The sequence below is a fragment of the Pinus tabuliformis genome, chromosome 2_2, assembly GCF_031772625.1.
Source record: "Pinus tabuliformis cultivar Carrire ecotype Pingquan chromosome 2_2, CPIR1, whole genome shotgun sequence".
Lineage (NCBI taxonomy): Eukaryota > Viridiplantae > Streptophyta > Pinopsida > Pinales > Pinaceae > Pinus > Pinus tabuliformis.
The window spans coordinates 1174629870-1174641883 of NC_142300.1; the positions used below are offsets into that span (position 1 = coordinate 1174629870).

Sequence of the window (12014 nt, forward strand, 5' to 3'; positions counted from 1 at the left end):
CCTTATTTTCTATTTACATTATTTACATGAATTTCCTAATCCCAAAGATTAGGTGTCAACACACTCACATACAACACACCAACACCATCAAGTTAGCTTGAGGCCTCTGAATCCTAAAAGAGACACTTTCTTTTTCAGAAGGTTGTAGACCTGAAAGATTTTTAAACCTTTTCAAGGCTTCAATTCTAGACTGGTAACATGAAATGAGATCCCAATTTTAGCATTGAAGAAGAAAGTTCAAGCCATGTGATGATATCTTCACACTTAAAGACAAAGGGAAAGTCAGAAGCCCACTGTACATCTCATCTAAGTTCTGTGCAATTTCTTCAGACTCTCATATATAGTTGAAATTGGTAGCAACCTCATGTGAGATCCAATTTTTCAATGGTGGGGTAAAGAAGATACTCACCTCCAATAGGGATATTGGGGATCATAAGGAACCTTGTGGGTAATAATGGATCTCTATGAGGAACTTCTGGCACAATGAATTCATTGCACCCAAAAGTAGAGAGTCCTCATATGGAGTAAACGTGTGATCAGGTAGTATACCCGTGAGGAAATGTGTGAAGTTATGACAACTAGACCTATCATATAACAGGGTCACAGGGCACATGCCTCATGTGAGACAACAATGCTTCAAGTTACAAAGAATGACATCACTTGTGAGATATTTCTTGTGTTTTTTTGTACTAGATGCATGTCGAATGGCACACAGGATTTTTTTGCACTGTTGGTGGCGGATTGGCAGATTTGTCATATCATATTGTTTGTAGAGTCAGATTTTGTTTCAAGTAAAAGATGGTGATTAGTCAAATGCCTTCAAATTTTCTTTTCCTATCGGATGAAGATTGCTTCATTGTTTTGGGGTTGAACATGAAATGTTGCTTCAACTGTGGGCCATCTAGGCTTGTATTTTAGCAGCTCACAAAACATCTTGTACCATGTCTTTTTGTTGAGAAGTGCAAAAATTTATCCAAATAAATCAAACCTCTTGCAAAATTAAATTAATTTATTACGTGTTGTTAGAGGTAGTAAATTATATTGCAAAGGAAATACTTTCAAAATAAACAATATTTAAATCACATAACATATCACATCTCCCTTCATCTATGCTTTTCTTCTAGCTTAAGACAATTCCTTTACAACATCTAGTATAATTGCTAGTTATAAAATATATTAAAAATAAAATATCTCACTCATACACTAATTTAAAAACTATCTTAATTGTATCAAGAATTACACTCCACCATATTATTATTAAAATACTAAGAATAGGGCACAAAATTCAAAGGCGATTAAATATATAAGATGATAGAAGCGATAAATAATCAACGTTACAGGTAAGTAGGTGTCTTACAGATTGATACAGAAAGTTAAATATATAAGATGATAGAAGTGATAAATAATCATCGTTACAGGAAGGTAGGTGTCTTACAGATTGATCCAGCTTTCTGTAGATCGGTATCATGTGTTGATAAGTTGATAAAGTGAAAAAAAAGCAACATTACAGGCAGGTTTGTTAGACGGTGCTTAAGCATGAGGATTATGTAGGCTGGTCAAGGATTGCCTTTCTTTTTCTCTACAAAACCGTAACACATGGCCTATAATGACATCGATGCAAAACATTTTTCTACTTCGTGATCAGATTGTGTACAATTTTTATTTCTTGGTGTTACATTCAATGTATTTGGACATGTTCATGTTAAAATATCCCATCATAAAAGATAGAAGTTAAAGTGGTGCAGGAATTTAGATAGCTTTGGAATTTGGTGAATTTTTTTTTTTCAAACGTGAATGTGGAAGTGTTTAAATTTGTTTTGATGGCAGAAAGAGATTCAACACTCTTTATCAAGATTAAAAAAAAAAAATCTTAAAACATTCAAAATTTTAAAAGCTTAACAACTAAAATTTTAAAAAATTCTGCCAATTTTTTTCAAAATCATGTTGGAATTTTTGTTTCACTGGCAACAATGTGACCTCTTGAGAATACCCCAACCAATGGAGCCATATGGAACAAAATATGTGGTTGTCAACCCTGAAATATGGAGATGGCCCAATAGAATTATTTTTGAGAACTATAAGGAAAATGATACACAGGTGATGGATCGAATTGTTGGATGGTATACCTATGAAAATGAACACCACAGTGGCCTTAAGAAGATTGTAAGCAGGAAGACAAGCCTTGGGAATGACTACCCAGCCTGTTTCTTTGATGGAGCAGCACAAAGGGGCATTTGTGGATGTGGTTTTTGGATCATTATATCAAAGGAACAAGAATATTGGGTTCACTCGGGTGCTGGTAGGGCACAAATATGAAGGCTGAATATGGCCCTATGGGGCCTCTTTTGGTTTTCATCTTACCTAGACATTCCCTCCATTTTCATCTTACCTACACATTCCCTCCATCCACATATATGGAGACTCACTGACTATCATTGAACATGTACAGGGTAACACAAAAATATATCAACCAATGCTAAATGGTTGGGTCAGATAGATTGAAAATCTTTGGGTTTCTCTCAGAAACTCAACCATTCAACATATTGGATTGGAGTTTAACTAAAATAAAAATAACAAGTCTAAAATGGAACTACAAAATGCATTAGACAAAATACCTATAAAAATAAGCTGAGTGACAACACAGTAGACGATGAAACAACAACTTTTGGATGGAATTATCACAACTAATATTTGGGTTCATCTGCATTATCCAAAGGGCGGCTTTGGGATCGGTGTTTTGTTGTTTTTATATATGCACAATATATATTACAAGCAGACATATGGATGATTTCATTTTTGTTAGAACAATATTTGATACATTTTATTTTGTTTAATATTGCCTTTCGTTATCAAATGTATAGTTGACAAAATTTTTGTTTAATACTACCTCTCGGTATTTAATGTATAGTTGACAATAGTGACATTAGCCATTAGTTTATATTTACTGTTTCTTTTATATATATAAAAACACGTGCTTTTTTCTTACTGAAAAAAATATTCCACAGTCCCCCACCACAATGGTAAACATGGAAAACATGGAGGAATCTACTCAGTGTCCGTAGAAATCTAAATCTATTGGTCATCTTACCTCGTCCCTGACGTGTAGAAAGTTTATAAATCCTCGTCTCTGGTCTCCTTTAACCAAATATGTGAGCATCCCTAACGCAGTATTTGTTGCAGAAAATTCCTGAACATTTCTGACGCAGTATTTGTTGCAGAAATTCCCGAACATCCCTAACGCAATATTTGTTGCAGAAACCTAATCAGGAAACCCTGCTCAGCTGCCTCCATTTCTGAACCACAACGCTGATTCATCTGGTAATCGTATCTCACACTCATTCTGATAGTGTGGACATTTCATTGATTGGGTAGAATCCACTAACATGGTCTTCTGGTACTGCAACTGATAGACTATAGGATGGCAGAATGAGTTTGGCGGGCAAGATTTAATTAACACGAATTTTGGATGCATAGCTCTCTGAACTTCGCTTTGATGTCTGATTTCGCAGATTAGTGTTTGGATTAGCGTGTAGCGTATAACAATGAGCTGGTATTCCAGGCAGGCAGGTTCCCTTGGCAATGGCGGGGTATGTGGCTGTTAACCTAATTCTATTTCAATTTATTTCAGCCCTGTCATGAGAAATGAGTTCCTAGTCACTGCGAAATCAATTCTTGTAAGTGTGTGAATTTCTTTTAATAGCATGGATATTTTTCAGGTTTTTTTCTGTTGGTTTTTCTTATTTGGGAGTAAGTTTGCAGGATTATATTTTCAAAGTGTGTAATATATCATCTTATGGGTAGGGAATTTAACGGGTGATTTTTAATAAAAATATTTTTGAAGTATTTCGCATTAAGGAATATTTAAAAAAAAAACAGCCTAGATCACTGTATATCCAAAATCCGAGCTTACTGTATATCCATAATCCAAAATCCGAGATTGGTTAAAGGGTAACTCTGCTGCATTTGGTATTGCTGGCCAAAATTAGCTCAAGCAAGGTACTTTTTCCTTTCCTTCCGAGTCCGGACAAATTGCGCATTTATTAAATATTAGAATTTGTAAAAAGTATCTTGAGCTTCAGAGTTTGCACACTTGAGCTTACCAACTTTCCTGTGTTTAGATGGGTTAAAGGGTAACTTCGCTGCTTTTGGTATTTCCCTGTTGCTTTATTATATTGTATTGTTGCACTTGCTTTTCGGGTAACTCTTACCTATTTCAATGCAGAGAAAATGTGATACCAAAGCTGAAGGTTGTGAAGACAAATCGGGGAAACAACAGAGAGTTGCGCTGGTTATAGGGGTAACAGGAATTGTGGGGAATAGCTTGGCAGAAATCTTGCCTATGCCTGACACTCCTGGTGGACCTTGGAAAATTTATGGAGTTGCTAGGAGGCCTAAGCCAGATTGGTCACCAGATACTCCAGTACAATACATTCAATGCGATGTTCTGGATAGAGAACTTACTTTAGAAAAGATTTCACCATTGAAGGATGTAACCCATCTCTTCTGGGTTGTTTGGGTGAGCAGGGAAACAGAGGAGCAGCACTGTGAGGACAATGGAAAAATGTTGAGTAATGTGTTAGATGCATTGCTGCCCAATGCGGAGAATTTACAGCACATCTGTCTTCAGACTGGGGCAAAACACTACGTGGGTCCATCTGATACAGTGGCCAGGAATCGCTCTTTTGAGCCGAACGAGACACCTTATCATGAAGAGCTTCCTAGGTTACCTGTGCCCAATTTTTATTACACTCTGGAGGATATTGTTTTTGAGGCTGCCAAGAAGAAAGAGGGATTAACATGGTCTATTCACCGTCCCTCAATCATATTTGGCTTCTCTCCTTCGAGCTTAATGAATGTTGTATGCACACTCTGTGTTTATGCTGCCATTTGCAAACATGAAGGGCTGCCTTTCAAATACCCAGGAAACAGAATTACATGGGAACAGTTTATGGATATATCTGATGCAGATTTGATTGCAGAGCAAGAAATTTGGGCTGCCACAGACCCTTATGCCAAGAACCAGGCTTTTAATTGTAGTAATGGAGATGTGTCTAAATGGAAACACCTGTGGGGAATCATAGCAGAAAAATTTGATCTGGAGCCATTACCATACAAAGGTGAAGGCTTTAGTCTGGTTGAGGCTATGAAAGACAAAGGTCCAGTCTGAGATGCAATTGTCAGAGAAAATAAGCTGCGCCCAACAAAATTTGAGGAAATGGGAAATTGGTGGCTTGCAGATTTGATATTAAATCTTGCCCTGGAATTGGTACATAGCATGAATAAGAATAAAGAGTATGGTTTCTTTGGGTTTCGAAATACAGAAACTTCTCTGGCATATTGGATAGACAAAATGAAGGTATCTCATGTTGTTCCTTAAACTTGATCCATCTTTATGTCTCCAATTAGAACCGAGCAGAGGAGTTTCATTTAGAGGTTGCTTTTGTGATTCAGAATGGTTATGCTATATTCTGAATCAGTTGGAGGCGTTGATAATATCAGAGCATAGTTGTAGTGCGATGTGTATTTTGTCATGTCCAAGTATAGTTTGTGAAACTAGGTTTTTGAAAATTGCTTGATGTTTGATGATGTGTGATTTTGCAATGGACTCAAATAAAGAGCTGGAACTCCATCCTAGAATTTCCTACAATTTAGTTTTGGTGTTAAAAATCGTGTATCAACAATCTCAATCTGACAGCATCGGGTGTGTATATCATTCCGATCTTTATAAGTGGTGCATGCTGTAAATATTGAACAACTAAAGCAATTTCAGGCTGAGGGATTGTGATGTCCCCACCCTGTTAATTGGGGCACCAAGTTGCAGTAGCAGTATCATTGAATGCCTGTCACAATATTGTATAACAGCCATTATTAGTTTTGGCTGCAGCTCAGCTTATTTACTCTTTGTATCTTGAAAACGAATTAAATGGAAAAACCATGGTTTTGGTCTTCCTGTTACACTATATGGTTGATCACCCATAGAATAAAGCAATCCGTTGGTGGAAGTCGTTCTTCGACTGTCAACAGAGCTTGAGCTTCTTCCCTGTCTAATGATCCAATGTAGACATTCATGGTACTTCTCTGCAACTTTAATGATGTTGTAGATCAAACCCAGATGATTATGTAAACATAAATTCTGCTTGAGTTCTTTGACTGTAAACAGAAGCCTGAGTTTCTTCCCTATTTTATGATCCAATGTAGACATTCATAGTACTTCTCTGCAACTTTAATGATTTAGTAGATAATACCCAGTTGATTATGCAAATATAAATTCTGATCAAACGCAGGGATAGTTTCACCAATTTCAATCTTTGGATTCTCTACTTTCAAAATATCAACTCAGCCCACTGTTCAAAGATCTTCGCGATGATTCGAAAACTTAGCTTATTGTTCAAGATCTTCAAACATGTCATAGCATGAAATTAAGCCAAAGTGTTGAGGAAGTTAACAAAAAGTTCCCACGACCACTCCCCTACACTCCTATTAAAATTGCAATGATTTCTGAGGTTTAACATTAAAATTGGCTTTTGCTTTTAAAGTGGGTATTGTTTTTTAAAACTTAGTTTTGACATTAAAATTGGATTTTGCTTTTTAAGTGGGTATTGCTTTTTAAAATTTACTTTTTTCTATTAGGCACCCGGGCAAACCTACTTTAACATTTAAATAAGTTTGGTCCGCATTGCATGTGAGTTCCGCTGTTGTGGCCCAACGGTAAGGCGTGGCACTTGTGGATTGTAGGTCTCGGGTTCAATACTCCGCCCCACACAATTTTGAAATGCGCCACATATATCGATCTCACCCTGGGCCATGTGGCGGCGTCCGGGCGCCACATATATCGATCTCACTCTGGGCCATGTGGCGGACACAATTTTGAAATGCGCCACATATATCGATCTCACCCTGGGCCATGTGGCGGCGTCCGGGCGCCACATATATCGATCTCACTCTGGGCCATATGGCGGCGTCCGGGCTTGCCATGTGGCATCTTGCTATTTGCTGTCCAAAAGGAAGATTTCAAGGAATATTCTATGGAATATTTTGGATACAGAGACCGTTTTTCGAACCGTTTGCGGCACCGGAATCAGGAGGACGGGCTCTTTCTAGTCATTCAAGTATGAACCAATTCTAAGCACTTTCATTTTTGATCATTTTACGACACTTGGGACATGAGCCCCTGATCACCATGCCTAAAGGAAAACAAAACAAAAGGAGAAAAATTACACCTCTGACTCTCCATCCCACAAAGAGAAGGAAACTACTCTATCAACTAACAATAAACCCGAACACGGAACACCACCTCCACGCACCAACAAGTGGACAGCCCCAAGGTTCTGCTCCTCCTTAAGCAATTCACAGGGAAATTCCACACTAGGAAAGCTCCCTTACTCAGAAATTATGCTCCACGAGGTCGAGTAATAACCTTTGGCTCTTGTATTCACCTCACAAGATGAACCACCAACTCTACACTCCATTGCCAAAGACCCACTCCAAGGTTTTAATTGCATGCCAGACTAATGTCGTGTACCTCCCGTATTAATTGGAAGATTAATTGCCCTAAATTAACATCCCCAACGGGGAAAACTATATATTTTAATTAAAATATGATTTTTTTATTTTTTTTAAGAAATTAAATAATGGAAAAAAACAGACAATCAAACTAATTTTCTAAATTAAAAAAGAAAATCAATAAATTTTAATTAGGGCAAAAAATTTAGGGTAATTTTAAATACAAATTTAAAAGAAATAAAGAAGAAGAAACTAAAATATAATGATTTTTAAAAAATTAGTTGAAAAAAAAAAATACAACAAATAAAATATGATATCACATAAGCTTAAATTCAACAATTCTATTTTCTATTCTTTTTTGTAAAAAGAGATAAAAACATATATTTAAAAAAAGAAATCGAAAATATATATTTAAAAAAAATAAAAATTAATAAATAAATAAAATAAATCTTAAAGAAAAAAGAAAAAAAATCAAAATTAAGAAAAAATTGGGAAGAAAATTGGGAGAGCACTTAAGGAAGTTGTTGATGAATCTCTTAAAATTGTCAAGATAAAAATATACAAAGCCTTAACTAGAAGGAAAAAAGGCAGTATATTCGTAAAAGACAAGAAAACCTCTTACACCTCTCTAAGGTAGCTCCTAAGAAATTCTGGAGGCAGATTCTAACGAGGAAAACTAAAGATAATAATAAAATTGCTTTACACCACTGGAATTCCTATCTTAAAAGCTTTATGAATCTCCAAATGTCATGGATAACTTTGAAACCCTGCTCACAATGAAAGAAGTTTTCTCATTAGAAGACATTGATTTTGGGGCTAATGGCTTCCTCTTAGAGTGCCCCACGTACAACCACATTAAATTTCAATTTCAAAATCTTTGTTGCAATAATGACCTTCCTAGCCTTTTAAGTTGTCAAAAATACAGTGATTGGACCATCTCACTCACCCTTACCCTTGTCATCCTCTTAAATTGTCAAAAATATAGTGGTTGGACTATCTCACTCACCATTGTCATCCTCTAGAAGAAAGGTCAATATTATAATACGTTGTTATATAATTATTCATTCCGCAAAATAAATGTGCTTTATTTAGTGGTTCTATAATTAAAAACTACCCGTCGAATTCTTATGTTCTTCCGATGAAAAATATATTTTTATCACTAAATTTGTTTTGTTGCCTTAAAAAAATAAAAATAAATATCGTGCGTTGAAATAAGTAACGGTGAGTTGAAATAAGAGTAGATTTCATTAAAATTTAGTTTCATTGACCCAAAAATAAATTAAATTTGTTTCATTGACTTAAAACTAAATAAATAAAATCCGCTAATCTGCATGCACCGTGAGTTGAAATTAGTATCGGTTTAATAAGCCTCTTCAATCCCCGTGCAATTATATTTCTATGAATTATAATTATAAGACGCCAACTGTCATTGGCAATTAAACAATTCAAATCTCGTATTAATTATCTTTGGGAATCAACTGTTGTATGCATAATACGACAAAGTTTACTTCTTGGATTCATAATCACATCCACTAAATCTTTCCATTAATTAATGGTAAAGCCAAAAGGCAAAAGTAAGTTGTAGAGTAAGTTTTACATTTTTGGAAAATAAGTTTTATTATTAAATTATAAGTGTAATTTAATTTATAGATGAAATGGTTGTTTTCAAGATATTTTTTTGTTTAATGTTAATCAAAATGATAGAAATTTTTAAAAACTTGAGTTTAAATTGTTTAATCTGCATAATTTGAGTGCTATAAAGGTTTTTACTGGCGCTGAATCTATTTATGCATTTTAAACAACAAAAATTCTTAAAATTGTATGCTGAATCTATTTATGCATTTTAAACAACAAAAATTCTTAAAATTGTATTGGCAGATTTTAGTGAATTCTGTGAAAAAAGCTATTTCATCTACAAGTTAGACTACATCTTAAATTATGTAGATTTTAAAATATAATAATTGTCATTTGCACTGTTAAATTGGATTTTAGCCTTTAAAAATTAATTTATTGAAGTATAATTTTAATTATTAATATTTTATTTTTAATTTTTTTATATATTTAAATTAATTTTTAAATAAAATTAATTAAAATTATAATAATAAAATATTTAAATTATTCTTCTAAATTACAAAAATGGTTTTTAATAAATTATCTTATTTAGATTTAAACTTTGATATCTTTAGTAACCCATAATTAATTAAAATTATAATAATAAAATATTTAAAATACTCTTTTAAATTACAAAAATGGTTTTTAATAAATTATCTTATTTAGATTTAAACTTTGATATCTTAATTCATGTGACTTTCTTTCTTTAATAACCCATAATTAAATAGAAAAATATGCCAGAATAAATAAAAAATCTAAATGTGTATATGGTCATTTTCATTAAATCAAGAGTAAATAGAAATATAATGGAAATGGATTGGTGATGACTTACAAACAATTTTAATTGCAGATTGTCATATTGGGAGACTTATTCTTGTGCAGTGAATGTTACTTAATTCAGTTTATTCGATGCATTTATACATGTTACCCAGTAAAATCATTTAGAAAATCAAAACCATTATAGAAAATCTCCTTTGGCCTAGGGCGAAGGGAAGAAAAAAGCTTCATCTGTTCCATTTTAGTGAAATTACAAAGCTGAAGGACTTTGGTGGATGAGGCTTAAAAGATATCAATATTTTCATATGGGCTCTCCTCATAAAGAGCTTTTAGCGAGCAATATCTGGAAGCGGTATTTGGCATGCAATCATAAAGGAAAAATATATGAAAATTTTGTCTTTTTTGGAGTGGTTTAGTGCTAGACAGGTTCTTAAAAGAAATGGTTCATATATCTAGAATAGTTTTATGAAGATCAAACAATGGCTATTTGGAAATCTTCATTGGGAGATTGGATTTGGTACAAAGGTTAAAGTAAGGATTGATCTCATCCAAGGAATGTGTGGCGATTACACTTAGTCTGTCACAGGTCATCAAATTACTACATGACAAGGGTATATTTCTCTTATATCATACCTTAGCAGATTATGATTTGATGCAACTCTACCCCATATGGAAAGGTGTTGTGAATTGGGTCTTTCTGGTGTAAATGTAATATGGGAGCGATACATATCAGACTTACAAAAGGATTGGATAATTCTGCAAGATTTGTTTAACCTGCAAATCTTCCAGAATTTTCCCGAGCCACATAATTTCCTTTGTTGATTTAGTTGCTGCCACATATTCTTCCTCTGTTTTGGAATCTGCTAGAATTGATTGTTTGCATGACCTACAAGAGACAACTCCCGATCCAAGACTCATAGCATAACCTGAAGTAGATACCCCAGTTTCTTTATCTACATAAAAGTCTGAATTAGAGTATCCAATCAAGATGAAGCCGACCACCTCTGTATACTTGAGTCGAAAGTATTGAGTTCCCTTTAAGTACCATAGAACTCTTTTTGCAGCAGACCAATGTCTCTCACAAGGTTTTTGCATAAACTTGAAGAGGATTCCAACAACAAATGAAATTTTCAATCTGGTAGTAGTCAAGTAGTTGAGACTTCCTACAATTTATCTATACTTTGTTGCATCCTCAAATTATTTTCCTTCAATGGATGTGAGCTTAAAGTTTTGTTCCATTGGAGTAGTCAAAGTATTGCACTCACGCATGCCAAACCTGTTCAACATATCTACAATGTACTTATTCTAAGAGAGGAATATAAACTTCGGATGCTGAGTTACTTCAATACCAAGATAGTAGTGAACATAGCCCAAGTCAGTCATTTCAAAACCTTTCCTCAATTCCTTTTTTATGGATGCAATGTAGCTCTCATTGTTCCTTGTCATCAAAAGATCATCTACAGACACCACAAGATATACAATTGTTTTGAAAACTTTCTTGAAAAACAAAGTTACATCATCAAGATCATAATGTTTGAAGTTGTGTTTTAGAAGATGCTTAGTTAACTTTTCATACTAGGCTTGTGGTGCTTGCTTGAGGACATACAAGGATTTCACAAGCTTTCATACTTTGTGTTCTTGGCCCTTCACAACAAATCCTTTTGGATGGGACATAAAAGCATCTCTTTCAGATCTCCATTCAAGAAAGCAGTTTTTACATCCATTTGATAGACTTTCCAACCGTTCTAAGCTGCCAAGGCAAAGAGCATTGAGATGGTAGCCCATTTTGCTATGGGGGAAAATTATCCTCGTAATTGACCCCTACCTTCTGTATGAAACCTTTCTCCACAATCCTCAATTTGTGCTTGTCAAGTGAGCCATCAACTTTATACTTGTTCTTGTAGACCCACTTGCAGAAAATTGGTTTGGTTCCCAATAGAGGATCAACCAACTTCCATGTGTCATTACTTATCAAGGCATCATACTCTTTTTTCATCGCTTCTTTCCATTCATCATGAGAAGCGGGTTCTTTGAAGGAAGTTGGTTCAAAATATGAGGACAGATTTAGTTCAAAATCATAAGAAACATCCATATCAATAGGTGAATCAAAATCGTCTGCATCA

General features: G+C 34.5%; 1 protein-coding gene across 1 annotated transcript; it reads left to right on the forward strand.

The window, feature by feature from the left end:
* Window positions 1-3155: 3155 nt before the first annotated feature.
* Window positions 3156-6005, forward strand: LOC149197652 ((S)-8-oxocitronellyl enol synthase CYC2-like). The gene is made up of 3 exons (XM_089405916.1): window positions 3156-3318; window positions 3510-3587; window positions 4223-6005. The coding sequence occupies exons 2-3, from the start codon at window positions 3543-3545 to the stop codon at window positions 5165-5167; spliced, it is 990 nt and encodes a 329-aa protein (XP_089262042.1). The 5' UTR covers window positions 3156-3318; window positions 3510-3542; the 3' UTR covers window positions 5168-6005.
* Window positions 6006-12014: the final 6009 nt, after the last annotated feature.

Coding starts and splice junctions, on each gene's coding strand:
- LOC149197652 (XM_089405916.1), top strand. CDS start 3,543: ATGAGCTGGTATTCCAGGCAGGCAGGTTCCCTTGGCAATGGCGGG. Junction 3,588..4,222: donor GTTCCCTTGGCAATGGCGGG/GTATGTGGCTGT, acceptor ATTTCAATGCAG/AGAAAATGTGATACCAAAGC.